Raw genomic sequence first — 20320 nt, forward strand, 5'->3', positions numbered from 1 at the left:
GCCCTGATAAAGACTGTATGTGTTGCCTTTCTCAACAGGTAATCTCTAATATTTACTTTTCTGACACTTCATGCTTTTTGCTGGCTTCCAGAGCACCCTTCAGTGTGCATCCATTGACTCAGGGTATTTCTGGTGTTAAAGCATGCAAGGATATTTTGCTTTTCTTTTGAGACACAAAATTTGTTGTAAGTTGGTTACATCTAATTTACCACTTTCTTATAGAAAGCAAGGTCACAGAAAAGTTCTTGAATAAGATGAGATATTGCTTGCTTCTGTTGTGGTTTTAAGCCTAGCTGGAGATGAGACACCACACAGCCACTTGCTCAAACCCCTGCTCTCCTCCCCCACATCCTCGTGGAATTAGGAGGAGAATTGAAGTAAAGTTTCTATGTTGAGATAAGAACAGTTTAATAATTGAAAGTAAAGTGAAATGCCATAATAAAAGGAAATAAAAATAATAATGGTAATAAAAAAGAAAAAAACCTACCCAAACAAAATAATGCAATGTAGTTTCTCACTATCTACTGACCCTTGCCAGACCCCTCTTCCTGAAAGCACATCATCCACCCTTCTGAGTAATTCCCCCCTGTTTATATCCTGAGCACGATGCTCTGTGATATGGAAATACCCCTTTGGTCTGTTCCAGTCATCTGTGCCAGCTGTGCTCCCTCCCAGTTTATTTTTAATACCTTCCGCTGGCAGAGCATGAGGCAATTTGAAAAAAGGTCCTTGACTTTGGATAAATACAACTTAGCAAAAAAACCAAAACATCAGCGTGTTATCAGCACCATTCTCATTTCTGAATCCAAAACAGCTACTAGGGCAGAAATTAACTCTACCTTACCTGAAACCAACACAGCTTCTTATGCATTACCATGTCTAACATATTTTCTTTTAAACTAAACAACCTTAAAAAACCATTTTTCTTTCAAATGAAAAACATCTAGAAGTGCCAATATCCTTGGTTTTGTCTCACAAACACTGCTTTTTCAGTTCTTTCAGGAATAATCATGTTTGTCTTGCAGTTTCACAGGCTTGCATATACATAGTTAAAAGGGGTAGAAAGTATGGGGGTAAGGTAAGTTTCCTGATTTTTAGAAAGATTACCTGAGATATAGACCTATGTTTTTGCTTTCTACATGGGTGCTTGTATTTGATAAGAGCATTTTGTTCCTACTCCAAACAAAAATTTATCAGAAGACTCCAAACAAAAATCCAGCAGAAGACTATTAAAATATGAATTTTATTCTTGCTGATCTTTATATACCTCTTGATGGCTAATTTGGAAAAATGAGCTCTGTTTTGTTTACCTAGGTACTGGCATTGCCTTAGGTTTGCGAGTTCTGTAGCACAACATCTTCAATACTTTTAGAACGTATTAAAAGTACAAATATTCAAAAGCTTTAGTATTTGGATGAAAAGGCTTACCAAGATTTCTGGATGTTTATTCAGCTGTAGTACATAGTGTGATTTGCTTTCACTTTTTTTGTTGTTGTTGTGTTTCATTGTTTTGTTTTTTGTTTTTTGTTGTGTTTGTGGCTACAGCTGGCTTAAATAAAAAGGGGGTTCATTGATAGGGAAAATTGGAGGTAAAAATGCTTTTAGTTTGGCCCTATCTTAGTCCAATTATCTTTAGTTCTTTCCTGTAAACCATTAATTTTGTAGCAGCATGGACAGGGAACAATATCTAGACAGTGGTGCATGGAGCTGGCAGTGAGATGGGTTTCTCCAGTGGTGGGATGACCAAGTTGATCCCATGCTGAAGACCAGCCCCAGTTATTTAGGCACACACCTCTAGGCGATGTAACCAGCCAGGCTTCTGGCAGCTGCTGGTCACAGAGCACTTGAGCTCTTTTGAGCTAACACTGCAATAAATCAAAGTGTTCAAAGTGGTGGACTTAAGTGGTTTCTCAGCTTTCTTTTTAAACCCATTTTTGATGAATCTGTGGTCAGTTCTATTTTACTATACTTTCATTAAAATAATCATATGATTTTAGCTTTTACTGTGACTTCTTGCTAGTTTTCCATGCAAAAAACTTCTGATTGCTACTTCTGCTTGTTGTATGACATTACTACAAAGGGACCATGTTCTTTTTTTCTAAATAGCAGATTAGTCTTTAAACAATTCTTGTGCCACCTTTACACTGATACAGGGTTGTTTCAAAGCTATAACCAGATTCAATAATATGTTGAGGTCTTCTTTAAATTTATCACATCTCTGTGACCTGCAAGAAAAACTGAAACTGAAAGAGTAGAGGTTTAAATTAGATATTAGGAGGAAATTCTTTATTGTTGAGGATGGTGGCACTGGAACAAGTTGTCCAGAGAAGTTGTGAATGCCCCATCTCTGGAGGTGTTCAAGGCCAGGTGGGATGAGGCTCTGAGCAGTCTAGTCTACTGAAAGACGTCCCTGCTTGTGTTGAGGGGGGTGGAGCTAGGTGGCCTTTATGGTCCCTTCCAACCCAAGCCATTCTATGATTCATGAAAGCAACTAACCTTTCTTAAAATGCAATCTTATTTTTATGCTCTTTTGCATTATTCACAAAAGCATTATTTTATGAGACAATAATTAATGACTACATCATTTTTCTTTTCAAAGAATTAAGGTAGGAAGGATTGGGAAAGGTAGTAGTTGTATTATGGAGGTAAGTGTGAGTCAGCAAAGTGGTTGAACAACACTCCACAAGGAGAGGTGGGTTTCTCTAGAATTTTTTCAATTGATTGGTCTTAATCTGCACAAGAGTTTAATGCTGATTTCAATCACTTTTTTTTCTTGCTCTGTATTCTAGCTTTTTCTTTTTGTGGTCTGGAACTTTGAGCTCTACATGATACCACTGGCTTTGTTGCTGCTGCTGGCATGGAACTACTTCTTGATCATATCAGGAAAAGAAAACAGGCAACATGATACAGTAAGTAATTTCTACTTCAAGGGCATACATGTTCTTTTCTTTCTTTAACTAGGTAAAATTTTTAAACTGGATTTAAATATACTGTCTTTTTCAAAATGTTTCCCTTCACAATGTTCTATGGACAATTTTTCCCTCCTGCAATTTAATTTTATTTGACTGTCCAATAAATGTATCTGATTTTGTTGAAATGTCATGTAAAAATACAATAGAACATGCACTATCTATAGAATCTGTTTTTGTGTGGGAGCAGAGAGGCTTATTGTTGAGGAAAAGGCAAATTCTTTGAAGTTATTTTATGTGGCTAAGTTCTTATGTTGCATTTTTTATTAAGATGTTGAATTTAAAGATTAAAATTATTCCAGTTTGTTAACAGTTTCAGAATGTATCGCATTTTACTGTATTTCATAATTCATCATTAATATTCATTGAGCTTAATATTAGCCTTTTCTTATTTTCTTCTCTCATTTAATGCCATCCTTTAATTAACATGTAGTTGGGATATAATGTAGCAAACATTTACTAATAACTGGCTTTCGATTTTCAGAAGTACATATTAAAAGTTGAAGTTGTATTCTATGCTGTACAAATTCTCTAACATCCAGCAGTTAAAGGATTTTGCATGCCATACTACTGAGCCTTATGAATTTGATATTTGTGTTAGTTTTTGTATCCCAAAAACAGGATGTTGTCTACTACTTTATGATCTGAATGGATAACTGAATGGGCAGGAAAAAAAAAGCTAAAACAGATTAGATAATTGGTCTCTGAGGACAGTGATTAATGGAGGTCAGTAACAAGTGGACTACCACAGTACAAGGTCTTGTTTAACATCTCTTCCAGTGATGTACAGGAGATGATAGTGCACCCCCATCAAGTTTTTGGGTTACATCAGGTGTGTGGGACCATTTGACACTCTGGATCTGCCACTCAAAGGGATCTATCTAAGTGGGTTGGATAAACGAACTGATAGGACCTGCATGAAATTCAGAAGGAAGAATCCCACTCTTGGGGAGCTATCACCTGTTGCAGTGATACAGAGTGGAAATTGGTTGTCTGAAAGCAGCTGTCTGAACTGGGCCTAGGGGATCTTAGAAGGCAGTGAGGTGATCAGAAGCACGGGTAGTGGATTGAGGGAAGTAGTTATCTCCACTCCTCAGCACTTGCCAGAATACATCTACAATAGTGTCCAGTTTGGGGCATGCCAGTTCAAGAAAGTCGTTGGTTGATTTCAGCAAGTTCAGTGAAGGGCTACCAACATGATCAGGGGCTTAAGCCCTCATCAACCAGCCCTTGAAGAGGGAAGTGGACTTGAAAGATCCTGGTGAATAAAAGGCTTTTAGTGACTGGAATGCCCTATCAGGAGGTTAACAAGAAGATGTACAAGTGCTCTGTGGTGGAAGAGGCAACAAGCTTCATTTGAAACAAAAGAGGTTCAGACTAAAAAACCTTTTTTGCCATAAGTATTGTTAAGAATAGAAGAGGTTGCTTAGGAAACTGCAGTTGCTATAGGAAGTTTCCAGGACCTGACTGTGTAAAGCTCTAAGGAACCTGATCTGACCTCATGGCTGACCCTGCTTTGAGCAGGAGTTTGGAAGTCCCTTCCAGCCTGAATGATTCCCTAATGTATTGCAACTGCAGTTATTAGAACCCATACAGCCCTGATCCCAACACTGTTGTTACCTGTCTATATCACTAAGACTGTTATGCTTCCAAGGATCATCTAAAAATAAGGGTGGGAATGATAAAGGTATTCCCTAATCCCAAATGTGATTACATTTAGGGGGAAAGTCTAAGATCAAGATTTAAAAGATGCAATACTTAAAACACAGCCCACTGTCTCCTGATGGCTGAAATGCTTAAAGCTTCTCAACCTGAAGATTTTATGAGTACCTGAAATCCCTGGTGAAAGGAGACATTTCATTTGTGAGCATACAAATACATTTAATTTCTCTCTGAAATACCACCTGCCTGGAAAGATTATCTGATCATGTAACTTTTCTAACAGACTAATGAAGCTAGTGATGGACTCTCAGTTAAGAATACCAAATGCTGCTCCTAAAACTCTCCTCTTGCTGTGAGTGCTTCATACCAAGCTAATATAGCCTATATCAAGCAACCATGTTGATCCCAAATATTTGGCATCTGTGCCATTAATGACCTTGTTTTTATAATGATTTATGTTTGGTTATCATCATGTTGAGCATCTGCCTTGAGTGAAGTCATTTGCAGATTTATTGTAAGCCTTTCTAACTAAGTCATGAATCTTCATATCATTAGGAGTAATTTAAATACCTACATTTTCCTATGCAGAGTGTAAATTTTATCTAAATTAATGAAGCAGTGTTTCCTAGTGGCTAGAGAATGTTTCAGCATGCACGTGATCTGGCTTCTCTCCCCAAGTCTTCAGAGATTCCTTGTGTGTCTCTCTGAAATCATTGATTACTCATCTTAGATATATCGTCTATCTTTAGAAGTTACTTTGAAATCCTAAGGCTAATGATAAGACACAAAGATAAATGTATTTGTTACCTAATTAACATTAGACAAGCATAGTTAAAAATCATACATGGTTTACGCTTGTTTAATGTCTATGGAACATACTTAAATTTGGGACCATGCAAAGGAGCCCAGAAGAGTTGATTTCCATTACAATATCTCTTTGAGAAAACAATTGTCAATTGTCTTACCAGTTCAGGTGCTAGGGACCACACTTCTGCTGGTCAGTGATTAATGATCTCTGAGTTTCAGTCTGGATATGGCATACAGACCAGCCTTAACTCATCCTTGTTTGACCGTCTCTCTAGATAAGATACCATTTGCTTTTTCCTCTTGGGCATCAGGGTTTTTTTGAAGTAGTTTGAAACTTATTTCCTCATGGAGAAATTCACCTGTCAAGCAAGAATCTGGGTACCTCTATTATACCTCTATATGAACCTGTACTTCTCATTTGAATGCAAGTACAGTTATTTTGCCATTTATTATGAGTCCTAACAAGTTATATATGTGAGTTCTTTCTTGAATTCAAGGTGCAATATGGCTGGGGCAAGGGGGAGGACCAAGTGCATTTCCTAGTAGGAGATAAGTCTATTGGAATGCCCAACATAGGTGAAGCAGTGTGCTTTATCTCCATGGGTTCCGTTGGAGTCCTTGTAGGATTGATGATCATTGTGGTTTTAGTCTAACATTGATGCAAATTTCCAAAAGAAGCATTGGATTCCCTACCTTTTGTACATTTTGATCAAGATTAGTTGTATTTCTGAAAGACATGCTCTCATGAAATAGTAACTCTTGCATTAAACATTGGTGTAAGTGACTGTAGATAGATGTAGACTTAATGGATAGTTCTGAAGTGAACTAAAACAAATGAATTTATGTCACTGAATCATGTGACAGATGTAAAAATCTTCCAGTATTAAGAGAGAAAAAAATTACTAAGATGCCATTCTTAAGGCATTCTTCTGAATTTTGCAGTAACATTTTTGCCTGAAGTATACCCTGCTGCTTTCTCCAAAGAGACTTACACTTCCTTGTAATTGTACTCCTGAGTATCTGACCTCACAAAATAATTTATTTTTAGCACAGCTGTTTTTATATTAAGCCACGATCACCTAAACACACAAGATTAGAACTGAGTGAATCTTACCAGGCTGAGATTTTTTTCTTCTCCTGCCTTTTTCCCATCATCTTTTTCACATTGTATGTGGGGTAGGTATCAACTGCTGTGTTTCTGTCACCACTCCCTGCTGCTCCTTGTCACCTGTGCTGGATTTGAGTGGTGGGAAGAAGCATAGAAGTGCTGCCCCTACACATAATAAACCATGGCATGGTGACGGACTGCAAACTAACAGAAAGTATGGTGGGTTTAAAAGCTTATTTTCAGTATTTTTAAGAAGTTATTTAATACTTTGATGATTTCAAATACACCAAAAAAAGTCCCTCACCCTTGTAACTTGAAGAAAACAGCAGCACTCCTGTCTAGTGTCTGGGATCTTCTTCTATTTCTAAGCAAAAATCACAGTCATTTATAATTGCATGGAGTTAATGGGGGAAAAAATTGTTGGTGTTGGTTTTGGTTTTTTTATTTTGTTACTTGTGCATTTCTACTTCAGGCTATGTTCTGTGTGTTCTGACTGCCTGCTGGAGCTGCCTAACTTAAGGAATGGTCAGATAATCTCTCACAGTGATTTAAGATGTTCCCACTATCCAGCTGCACTTGTCCCTTTCCCTGTGATGAAACAGTTGATCATACGGTTGGAGTGTGTCATACGGAGATTTTTGTGACAGTCTCTCAGTTGTTGATCTATAATGCTTAACTTATGTAACAGGCACATTGGATCTCCTCTGGTGACACTAAGTTCTTGTTCTGCCATGACCAAATAGGTTGCAGACAGGGAGTGCAGGTCATTTTCTCCTACATCCTCCCTGTTGTAGAACTGTACAGATCTACAACAACCAGTTGCACAGCTCTTATTGACAACAGGGACTTTTGTTTTTACAACTGGAGGATACTTTTTGAGGATTGAAGACTACTAGGAAGAGATTCACTTCACCACATGGAGCAAAGTCTTCTTTTCCAGAAGCTGTCCAACCTGATGAGGAAAGCATCAAACTAAAAATAAATGGGGGAGGGAGGTGATGATGACCCATAAAAGTGCTTCCTCAAGTGAGGAATCACAGCATAGTTTGATTTGGAGAAACACCTTCCACCAGAACAGGTTGCTCAAAGCCCTGTCCAACCTGGCCTTGGGACTCTGCCAGGGATGGGGCACCCATAGCTTCTCTGGGCAACCTGTTCCAGTTCCTCCCTACCCTCACAATGAAGAGTTTCTTCCCAATATCTAATCTAAACCTGCCTTATGTCAGTTTGAAGCTACTGCCCCTTGTCCTGTTGTGAAATTGGTGGTCTGAGTTGGCAAGAAAAGGGTGCAGGGTGAATGGCCAAGGAAACCCTCAAAACCAATCCAACAAGACAGATATGCCCCCCAGGCCAGGTATAGGCACACAAATAAGGAAATGGCTCTGGAAAAGTCCCTCACACCCTCTCTGAGAACCCAGCGTGTCAGAGGGAAGCGTATTAGCGTGCACATTAGGTAATTAGTGTGCATAATATAGGAACCAGTAGGAGTTCAGAGGTCCACATGTAGCTACATTCATTTACAATCACAGAGACATGGCAAAATTGCTTTCTTGTCCATTATGCAGTGTATGTATTCTGGCTTTTTAGTCAAAACAGGCTGGGAAGGTGAGGAGAGTGGGAGTTACTTTTCATTCCAGCAAAGGGAAGATGATGAAGGGATCAACGCATCTGGCATACAAGGAGAGGCTGTGCAAGCTGGTACTGTTCTGCATGGATGAAGAAGCGTGTTTCCTGGGCTGTTAGGGTCCACTCCGGCTAGCTATAGACCCTTGCCCACACGATACTTCATGGACAAAGGTAAAAGATTAGAGAAACGCACTCCTCCATGTGGGAAACATTGTCCTTTATTCCAAGACACACATCAGGCGGACAAACCCATGGGAGAAAAAGAGAGCGTTCCCTGGCAGCAGGGAGCTTTTATACCCCTCCGGATGGGGACAGAGGGAGAGGTCCACAGCCAATGGAATACCAGTGAGGAGTGGCGAGGGGAGGGGTAACCCAGGGGAGAGACCACCAGGTGATACTGGGACAGGTGAGGGAACGACCATGTGATGGGGAAACGGCGTAACAAACCACATGACATAACCTAAGTTATACAGTGCAATACAAAACTATTCTGTGCAAATTCCCAGTCACCCAGTGCAAGAGAACAACTAAACTGGTGCACCACAACACATGGAGGAGGGTTCTTGATGATGTGTATAGACGGCTGAAGGGAGTGGGAGAGAGACAGAGCCTCTTCTCAGTGGTGCTCCATCACTTGACAGTAACAATGGCAACAAACCAAAATACATGAAAATCATCTGACCACAAGAAAGCACTTTCATTGTGACTGTGGTGACCATTGCCAGATTGCTATGACAGTGTGAAGTGTTCATCTGTGGAGATATTCAAGACCTTTCAGGACATGGTCTTGGGCAACATGCTCCTTGACATGAGTAGGGAGATTGGACTTGATGACGTCTGCTTGATTAGGGAGGAGAGGATGGCCCTGCCAACATCTGCCACTCTGATATTCTCTCAACTGAAGATACTAATCTTTCTTTCCTTATGGTCTATTATTTGTTAGGGATTTTTTTCCAAGTAATTTGACATTTAATAGAAAAATAATGCATGTTCCTGAAGGTACCTGTGAATGCTCTTCTGCCATATAAACTTCCATGGAGAAGAGGTTTGATCACTTCGCATCTTGCATTGACAGTTAACACTCAGAGCCTTTAAGGAAATATTAAGTAGCCAATTTCCTCTTGAATTTATGAGATGCACATGTCATTGCATAGCAAATTGTGCTAAACAGCTGGGAGCTAATGTGCCATACACAATGTTTTATGAATTTGCATAATAAAGTGTATATGTGTATATATATATAAATCTGTATTTTAAGAATTATATAAAGTGACAACAAGTCATCTTCTAATTTTACTGTAGGTTTTCTCCTACATAGACTTTGATGATTTATATGTGTATGTTTCTATTACAAGTTAGAACTACCCATGTTTAGGATGAAATTTTGAGAACAGAAGAAAAATAATTTTATTAAAAACAGCCTTTTATTTTAAGATTTTAAGCAGTTTTCTCTGGGTACTTTTCTGTAGTCTCCAATATAATGACTCAAATTTTTATGTGTGTACAGGAAATTGGCAAATTAAAAATAAAACAAAAGTGAAAATGGTAAGAATTTTGCTTATGAATATATCCATCTCAGTGAATTCTTTTTCTTCACTCAAGAAAAAGTGGTCAGCACAATGAGCTTGAGTTAGTCATAGAAGACCAGCTCACTTGGACATAGGAGATCTTTTCCGATTAGAATCCTATCACTTTTTTCTAGGAGCTAGGCAACAGTGTCTGTCAGAGCACTGTCAGGTGGATTTGTTGCTGCTCCTGTTTGGGCCTAAGAGTGCCACTTTGCAATACATTCAATGCATAAATTAACTCTTAACAGGCAAGTGCCTGGCTTTAACCAGCCATTTTCCTAGAAGTGGAAAACTGAGTTACCAAGTAAATAGACAAAGCGGGAACTTGATTTTTTCCTGTTTCTTCACTTAATGGTCTTAAAGACTGAGTCTTTATGGTCCTTGCGTTCAAAGGCTTTCATGTGCCGATGAATACAGGACAAACACCACCTGCTTCAGATCCCTAGCTAGTGTGGTACTTTGGGGTTTTGAGCTTCAAGTCCAGAAGTTCTATTCTGCCAGGGAATCTGCAGAGATTTCTAACTGCAGACTAAATTCTTGTTGTGAATTATTGGAAAAAATAAATGTCATCGCCTCTGTATTCTAGCTAGTGTCTGGAGTATGTCATTTGCACAAGGTACAAAAGGATGTTGTCAGGTTAGCAAGTAAATTTTGCCTGCTTTCTGACTGTACTTTCCTGAGAAGTTTTGCTTCTGGTACAATAGCAATGGCAGTAGCCACAAACCACCCCCAGCATGAGGGCTGCTGGGAGTGCAGAGTTAGCCACAGAATAGTATGTGTGTGAAGTATATGTGTGAAGTCAGATTTATGACTCTAAAAGTAAGGAAAGAATGATTGTTTTTATAAAATTTTTTCATTGTTATGCAGAACTGAATTTACCTTGTATTTTCTAGCTCCTAACTAATCACAAACTTTGCCTTCATTCATTATTAATAAAATAATTTAGAAGGCTTTTGCAGATGAGTTGTAATCTGTATATGTGGGCAGGGTGGGTGCTGTCGAAGAACAAGGACTTCTGGCAATATGTGCCTGAATATTACATAGTCCACTGAGAATCACTGTCATCTCCACACAGATATCTAGGGTTTTTACTATGTGATCCATACAGTCATGAAATAAATATATAACACAGTACTCCACAATGGATGTGGAGTTTTCTTTTAATATATCAGAATAGAAACATGAAAACCTCAGCTTAATCATGCATTTAAATTTTAAGTCTAATTTTTATGACTGCACATAATCACTGAAGCTGGGCAAATTTGCTCTATATTGCATCATAATGTTTGGTGGCCTGCTGCATTTAAATGGAGAATTATCTTTATGAAACATCCTCTCCATAATTTGCCATTAAATGAGACTTGAACAAATCAAGGCAAATCTTACATAAAGGTTATTTAACTAAATGTTGGTACTATAAATATTTTAAATGCATTGTGCATCAATTCAATTCAACAGTCCCACAGTACACTATGTAAAGATCTACACTGGGCGGCAGGCATAACAGAAATATATGGTGCTCCAACTGGCTGGCTGGGTTACAGATAAAAGAGGCTGTCCATGCTGCACTCATAATCCCTGTGCCAGAGGTTTGCACACACTAGCAGAGTGCACAGTAAACTCCTTGGTAAAACTTACATGCCTGTTCTTACCCCAGCAACAGCTGCAAAACCCAAACCCACTACAGAATTGGAAAGCTTTGGCCATCTGAAGAGAAAAGGCCAAAACCAAAACCCTGCTCTAAATATCTCCAGCATTCTTTTAAAAATTGGATCTTTTTTCCTTGTCAGAAACCAACTGATTTTTACATTTAAATTTTTTCACTTTTCATTTCCACAGTCTTTCACTATTGCTGGTATCTAAAATAAAATTGAAGTTCACAGCACTGAGAATGCATTTTTTATATAAGACTGTTATAATGATTTTTTTTTTTGCATTTGCCTGAAGGTTTAAGTGGCAACAAGATTCATAGACAGATTGTAGTGGCTATTATAAATAATCAGTACCATATAACCTAATATCAGTTGAGTTTCTAGAAAAAATTTGCAAAGTAATGTGAGATTTTTATTCATTTTAGTTTGGCTTTCTGTCACTTTAGCACATTTTCATTGAGCCAAGACTTCAGGGATCTTTGGATTTTACAGTATTTATAGAAATATATAAGTATCAGGGCAAAAATAGCTAACTGAAATTACAACAATATGTGTATGACATACATTTTCACCTACATATGAAATATAAAATTTTTTTGTACCAAAAGGTTAGTCAGGTTCAAATCTGAGTGTAATGGGGCACACCCATAAGCTTAATATAGCTTGGATAAATGCTATTTTATAACAGAAGCATATCTGGTCCTACTAGAATCTGGAAACAATATATTTGAAAAGAAATAATATTAAAAATCTAAACCTATAATGAGACATTGTGTTCTTTATAATTTATCATGAGGTTTTGCCTAAGAATTCTAGTTCACAATATTTTGTGAAGGTGTTATTTTTAATAGTCCTGCATAGTAATCTTTCACTGATACTTAGCCAAGCAAAGAATGCAGTTATTTTTATTCTGCTGAACTAAAAATAACTGCATTCTGAGAGATCTGACATTTCAAGTGTACAGTACATATTGAAGCCTTTAGATGGAGACATACTTCAAACAAACATTCAAACTAATATTCAGTTCACAGTGCATTGTGTAAATACAAAAGAAAGTTAAAATAAATGAGAACCAAATATTGAAAGAAAATGAAAGAAATGTTATATTACTTGTACCACGGTAATGTTAAAAGTTACTTACTCTTAACTACATTGGCAATTGAATATTGAGGGCGTATCAAGCTGGCAAAAAGATTACAAGTTCTTGTATAATCAACTGTATTTATTACTGAAACATATTCCCAAGAAATGTATTATACTGTAAATAAAAATTGTGTTGTTGACATTACAGTACTCTGTGTACTCAGCAGCATGCACCAAAGGGCCTTTGATAGCTGTAGTAGTCTCATTTCCTATTAAGAATCAGACTAAATTACGAGTCCTTCCCAGAATAAGCTAACAAAATGCATTCTGTTAGAAGACATAATTTGAATGCCTATGTAAAAACCAGAAATTTCGTAGAAAAGTACTAATGCTTTTGTTTTTATTCTCCTGTCTTCTGTACTGCAATATATTCAATGTTACTGAGAAGCTTATCACACTAATTATCACATCTAGTAGTTCAGTTATTCTAAGTTCAAAACGTATAAATCTGGTTGGACCAAGATATACTGCACTCCTAAATGAAAATCTGTTAATTTGATTTTTATTTTTTTTAAATGTGGTATAAAAGTTGGACATTTTAATGAAATTTATCTTCTGTACAGTTTCTCCTTGGCAATTCCATAAAAGAAGGAGATGTCATGTTGTAAAGATGAGCACATAACTGCTGCTGTAGTTGGCTTGTAGACAATGGACATCTTTCCTTCAAATTAAGTACCAGGAAATTATCTGAAAAAGCCCAAGTTTATGCATCCTTCTTAATCCATACAAATTGCATAAGTTTATACTACATTTACAGCTGTACACTGAGTTGCATAGCTCACAAACTTACAGAACATTTCATGTCAGGACAATATGAATATAAATCCAAACAGTCCTGAACAGTATAATTCTGACTACATTTAGTGCATATGTAAAATGCATTTAGATGCAATTTGGAACCATATTTCACCCTCACTTTTGATTTTATAATTTTAATACTTATGTATGAATATACAAATGTCTGCAGATGTTTTGAGATCATGTGTTGATATTTCTGTTTTGTTTTTATTGAAAACTACCTAGCATTGAAGGACTACATCAAGCAAGATCTAAGCAGATTTAGAGAAGTTCTAATGAGGGGCATTGTTGAAGTATTAAGGTAACAGTCATCATGGCTATCTGCAGAGTTAGTGGCCATTTTTCCCCCCTTTTCTTTATTTTAAATCTCAGTGCAGAGCAAATACGTGGTATTACTGACATGTAAATAATCAGAGTATCTTCTGTGCAGGTTTTTATTTTGGATCAGCTGAAAAACATAGAACAGAAACAATTAAGGATGCTTTGCACACTGTGAGAAATGGCAGTCTGATGCTAAGAAAGAAGGACCTTTCATTAGAGGTGGTGTTAAGTTTCAGTGCGTCACTTTGCCACTGATTCTTTAGGTTCAGGAGGTATTTCTAAGTCCTCTACAGCTGTAGGGCTTTGATTTAACACACCTGTAAATAACTAGAATCTAACTCTGCTTTGCAGGTGTTGAGGTTAGAAGTCAAAGCAAATTATTTTCTCAGCAATTCTATCCTCTTTGTTAGTCAGTAGATCTTTAAAATAAATGCAATTTATACTTAATGTCAGTTTACTCAGAAGACTGCATTGTAGCCCACAGATGCTGAGGTTTTCTTTGGTGTGCAAATGTGATGGTTGTGCTTCCTTCTGGTGACCTGGTTTATGGTATCTGCTGTGACAATGGTCCTCCAATCTTTTATGGATTATGAGTTGTACAGTATTTTTGGCCTGTGTTCCTTGAAGATGTTGGGAATGGATCAGGAATAATAGTAGTACATAGGAATTAGATTACATGCTGCTTCTGATTTATAAGCTTTTAATAGGCATGTATTGCAGAGGAAGGGTCTTACTTTGCAACATTTAAACATCATCTCCTTACCTTTTGGCTGTGACGTAGCTTACGTGATGTATTTGAGGCCATCTGTCTGTGGTTTTTTTTTAAATGTCATGTGTATTCACACTACATTCAAGAGTCCATATCAAGAAATTTCTTTCAATACCGTCTACCAGTATGCAGCATATAAGTCTGTGACAAGTGATGCTACAGAAGGTCATGTCACTTTTAGCTGCTTGCATTAGATCCTTGATTTCCCTCGTGCCCTTCCATTGTTTGATTAATACCACTTGATTTCAAACAAGATATCAGAAGGCATCATTTAGAGTGAATGTTCTAAGGACAACGTAAGACTTTTGCCACAGAACTTTTATTAAAATAAATGTAACATTACATTTTGTCTCTATTTGTTGTATTGCCCACCTCCTCTCCTCTCCTCTCCTCTCCTCTCCTCTCCTCTCCCTCCTCATGACATCCCTCCCTCCCTTACACCTCCTCCATGTTAATGCTTGACGTAAGGATCCAAATAACTACTGTATTCCTTCCAAACAGAGTGGCACATGTGTACATTATTTGAAAAGAAAAGAGGTAGAATCAAAGGATAAAAAAATCCACTGTGGGGTTTTTTTCTACTGTATTCTTAATACAATGTTTAACTAAAACCTGTGTTCATACCTACCGTACCTCTCTTGAACTGCCTTGCTTTGTTCTGGAGTAGAATTTACTTCAGTATAAAGCTTTTGTAAGGCTTCAGTGTGCCAGTAATTCATATGTTGTATGACTGTGAAGAATCTACTTTCCTTGTTTTAATTTGTGGCCAATTTCTGAAAACACTTATTTTGGTGCTTTAATGAATTGTATTATAATATCCATATTGACTTAATGGTTGTGTGTGTTCTGGTTTTTTCTTCTAACCCTTTCTTTTGAATTTCAAGACAAGTGAAAGCATGGGCTATGTTTCATATACTTTAAAGAATTATTTATGCATCTTGGGTATTGGCACATTTTCATTACATTTTATTTTGCTACAAATATTGAATTCTATTTTTCTTCCCAAACAATTCAGTACTCCAAATCTAAAGGTAATTGATAGCATGTCTAAACTAGAAAAAGAGCTTAGGCTTTTGAATTAAAAAATGGAATGGAGGAGATGGAAGTCTGGGCTTAGTCTGATACTTCAAGTATTTCAAAGGACTTTTTATGCCCTTTGAACAAGTTAACATTTTGCCTCTCTACAGAAGCTTGCAAAGTAGTCTGAGATCTTTAGATGTGGGGGACAAAAACCCCACACCTGAATCTGAAGTGTTATTATATGAATAATTTAGAATTATTGTCATACAAGTGATTTCTGTGAGGTGCCCTCATTTACAATAATTTTAGAGATTTCCAGTTCAACTAACTGTCACCATGCTAACTTGAATGCTAATGTGAGACAGGCATCCTGCTATTCAACCTTCTCAAGACAATGAATTTCTGGATGTACATAAAAGTGTCTAGGTAATGTTAATGTTGAAAAGTAAGATACCTGCTGACCTAGTGAGCTCTGGGCATTAGGCAGTGTGTGAGCCAACAGATCTGATTTATATCTAGGGCTTTAGTCAACTAATGGTATAGTTAAGTGTTTTGTATGTGGAAAAACTGATCTAAGAGAGTTTCCATCTTGCTACAGCACTTAAGAGCTTGTTTTCCTCCTCTTTCTCAGTTTACCATTTTCTTTGTAGAGCTGGTGAAGCTGCTCAGTAAACTGGATCACTAGAACCAACTGCATTAAAGGTTTGAGGATGTGTGTTTTTGAACAATTCAATTACTCCAGTGATGCAGTTAACAGCTCAGCTCCCCAAAGACTTTGAACAGCCCAGGGAATATACATATATATATTGCAATGAGCAATCCGGAGAGGAACAAGAAAATGATGCAGGTGCGTGGGAACAGAAAATGCCTTTGTTTCAGAGTGGTCAGTGGTCAGTGAAAACTGGATCACTCAGACACCTCTAAATGGGATGCAGTTGTGTATTGAACTAAGCAGGAGATACATCTGTTTCAGCAACATGCTCTGAACATTTCCCTGTGATCAAATCTGTCTTTGATCCCCCATCTTTGAGAGATGGAGCAGAGTTGGCCTAAAAGGCCAACAGACTGGCGAGGGAGACTTCATCATGGATAGTGGCTAGAGCAGAGCCTAGATTCCTTCTTCTGCCTAAGGGGACTTAGAAGTACATGTGCCTGGCTGGTACCAGGTCTGAGGCTGCAGAAGATTTAGTCAGTCAGGCTCCTCCTGCTAAAATTTATTCTGGGCATGGAAGAATTCAAAAGTAATTCCTCCATTTCTCAAGTCATTCTTCCTTCTTATACTTTTAGACAACCTTGCTCTTTATAGTTTTTTAGCATTTCTGGTTTTATCTCATTCAAACCTCCAGGACAGAGCAGCCAGTAGGCAGAACTGGTGGTTCCCCTCCAAAGTACTATTGTTAGAGGGGTTCTGGGACAGGATTCAAACAAGGAAGAATAGCTGAAACCGCAAATGTTTTGAATTGTGTGGGTGACTTGCATGTATGCACAGTGCCCTACTAGATGGGCATGTTACATCAAACCATATGTTGTTTATGCATTGCATGGGTCCATGTAACATGGCTAATTGGGACCTTCTTGATGGTACAGCTAACTTTGGGAAAGTAAATGGATTCATACACTTTTATTTTTCAGTTATTCTTTTATCTGAATTTGGCTCTTGGATAAAGTCCCTTAAATTCTTGTACATAGATGTGGGAACACCTTTGCAGCATTGTCTGAGGGCGTGGCTATGAAGTTTAATTTTAGTATGTTGTCTTAAATCACAAAAATTGTTTCATATCAGGGAGTTTTATCTCCAATTTTTCCTCTTTATGCATACTTTATAATACATAGTATAAAATTTTTGCATCCATAATAGGACACTGGGATGGTTGGATCTTTGCTGACCTTCATTTTGGATTTTCTTATATCCTAATAGGTACTTATATATACATAAATATATAAAGAAGCACACTATTTTCTGGGTATAAGGAGGTACAACTTTCTTTCTATCAACAGAGAATTTTCCTGTTAGGGTCATTGATCACAGTGTAATGAGAGAGAGAGATATGTAAGTCTGAATCTGCCATGGCCCATCTTTGGAAAATCATTTGATCTCTCTGTAAACTAAACTTAGTGGTTTATTTCATGCTGATGGCATGATTATTAATTATTAATATTTGGAGAAAGAATTTAAGGTATGTTTGTATTTCATGGTGTTGGACTGAAAAACTATATATGGAAAAATTCATTGATGCAGACATGTGGCAGGTGCAGCTCACAATTAATGTGCATAAAGTTAGATGCACAGATTGTACAAAATTATTATTAAAGAAACACAGGGCTAATGTTGATAGAGCATATGGCATGTATCACTGTTGAACACGATAAGGAGATAAGCTACTGTGAATTTATTTCTGGCTTTGTATTCTTCAAGAAGCTCTTGGTGAATACTGTAAATTCTATTAAAAGTTTTGACCTTTTATGTAGGTAACCATAAATTTGAAGTGAGCACGTGTGTGTGCTGCATAGGCACCAGTGGAGCTGACAAAGGATTCCTTTAGTTAAAGCAGGCATTTACTGAATTTTGAACTACCTTTTAAATACTTAAACTGTCAAGCAAGCGTTTTGCAAAGGAAGGGTTTTCAGTATATAATTCCCCAATGTAGGTCAATTAAAGTTATAATACTTTCCTAAATTTGAATCACTAGATCAAGTGTATTTTCCTAGCTGTACATTTTCCCTCTGTGCATTTATTTCAAATGTTAATAAAGTTTTCATCTACAAAAGGCTTAGAATTGACAGAACAAAACTCTTTCTTTTTAAATGATGACAACTACTACTGTTTCTGTCTGCAGGTAGTGGAGGACATGCTAGAGGACGAGGAAGAAGAGGATGACAGAGATGACAAGGTAATTATCTTTCCTAGCACTTGGGTATCTGGGGATGGGAGAATTTAGACATGACACTGTTTTTTACCGACAGTTAACAAAGGAGTTGATGTGTTTTAGTCCAGAAAATTGGACAGAGCTGTTTATCATCCTATAATAATAGATATAGCATGTTGATGGAAAGGTTAGAGGACTATAAATCCTGCTTTCTTTTTCTTTATTTTTCTGGTTTTTCTTTTTTCTTCTTCTTTTTCTTTCTTCTTCTTCTTCTCCTTTATTTCTTTTTCCTTCTTCTCCTTCTCCTTCTCCTTCTTCTTCTTCTTTTTTTTCCCTTTCTTCTTCTTTTTGCTTTCCCTCTTCCTTTTCCTTTTTATTTTTTTTCTCTTTTCTTGGTCCAGAGATGGATAAAATATTTTTTTCTGCCAGGAACAAGAGTATCTCTGCCAGTCTGGAACTTGATAGCTCTTGTGAAGACAACAACAGGTTTTGAAGGACAAAAATTCCTCCTGTCTTGAGTACTACAAATAGTGCTGCACTTCAGGGGAAAAATGGTGTGGAAATAGCAACTCTATGCTGGTTAAAGATGGGATATTGACATCTAAAATTTTCAAAGAATTACTGGATAGAAGAATGACATTTATATAATCACATATGACATTTAAATAATCACAATTCTCATAGACATCCATTTGATTAAAGTTTGCATTGTGGCCCTGCAAGCTGGGAAACCACTCCTATTTGAGTGGATGTGATTCAGTTTAGATGCTGCCAGCTAGGCTGAGGATTTCAACCATAGTAAATAACAGCTCATTTCCACATATCATTGAGCCAAGCCATGGGGCTTCTTGGATTGGTTGTCCCCCAAAGAGAGGGAAAAACCAAAGAAAATAAATCTGAATGACCTTGCACCACTGAAACAATGGCTAGCACTGGCAGGATGGCTTTCTGGTGAGATGAGTGAAGACAGCCCAATACTTGCTGGTATTTTCCTATCAGAAGGGAAGAAAATAAAAATTGAGGAAATACATAGTTTTACAACAATTCTGTATTAAAATTCAGATTATTTTGACCTTCACAGATGTTCGATGTTCCCCCACTTCTGTTGTAATACAGCTTTTTTTTTTTTTTTTTTTTTTTTTTTTTTCTTTTTTTTTTTTTTCTGAGAGAGAGGAGCATCTTAATTTATGCTCTTGACCTTTTTTTCTGGCTGAGATGTACATTTATACACCACTGTAAGAATTCATATGCTGGCAGCAGCATTTGAAATGTCAGAAAATTCACTGTAATTAGTTAATTCCCTGAATAATTATTTTTCTGTTAGCTAACACCTAAGATGTAAGAGATGATAAAAAATAAAGATTATTTCTTCATTCTATTGCCAGGTCAAACACTGGCTTGAATAATAACACACATAAACTTCTCAATTTATATGAGAAATTCTTCTATACATCAGCTAAATTGTTAGCTACATAATTTCATAACACTGTATTAACAAAATCTTCTTCTACAAAATGCATATGGGAGGTTTTTTTGATGCTAAATGATATGAGCATTCATTATTAGCAATAAAATATATGATTGATTGTAAAAGTCCATCATGTAGCTGTGGAGGGCTTGAATTTTATCTCAATATGCTAGCTTTCAGTCATCTTCTGATAAACATGGATTTACCATCCATTTGAGGCCATTTTCTCCTGTTTGTTCCTGCTTTATAATTAGATCTGTGCAAATGTGTCATACCAGAAGTGTGTGTATTCCTAGATATTTTAACCACTGTGATTAGTTCACAAAGAATAGTACTTGACTGCTTGTAGATTAAACCAGCCTGTGTAGTTACTGCTTAGTGGGTTTTGGAAATTGCTAACCAAACTCCTTTAAAAGAGAAGATGAAGGCAGAGGTCAGCCCCTCCCTCCCCCCAGTTCTCTGGTGATTCTCTGAGCAAACACCCCTAATTAGAAATATCACTCTAGGTTTCAATGTTATGATCTAATATTCAGCTTTCTCAA

The 20320-nt window shown here is 37.1% G+C and overlaps 1 protein-coding gene across 1 annotated transcript in view; it reads left to right on the forward strand.

The window, feature by feature from the left end:
• Positions 1-2639: 2639 nt before the first annotated feature.
• Positions 2640-20320, forward strand: part of LOC121345382 (multiple C2 and transmembrane domain-containing protein 1-like) — a 50732-nt gene continuing 33051 nt past the window's right edge. Inside the window, exons 1-3 of the mRNA XM_041422216.1 lie at positions 2640-2645; positions 2790-2909; positions 18281-18334. Of these exons, the coding sequence (XP_041278150.1) occupies positions 2640-2645; positions 2790-2909; positions 18281-18334 (180 nt within the window). The remainder of the gene's footprint in view (positions 2646-2789; positions 2910-18280; positions 18335-20320) is intronic.

This window comes from Onychostruthus taczanowskii, unplaced genomic scaffold (assembly GCF_017590055.1).
Source record: "Onychostruthus taczanowskii isolate IOZ18803 unplaced genomic scaffold, ASM1759005v1 scaffold72, whole genome shotgun sequence".
Taxonomy (NCBI): domain Eukaryota; kingdom Metazoa; phylum Chordata; class Aves; order Passeriformes; family Passeridae; genus Onychostruthus; species Onychostruthus taczanowskii.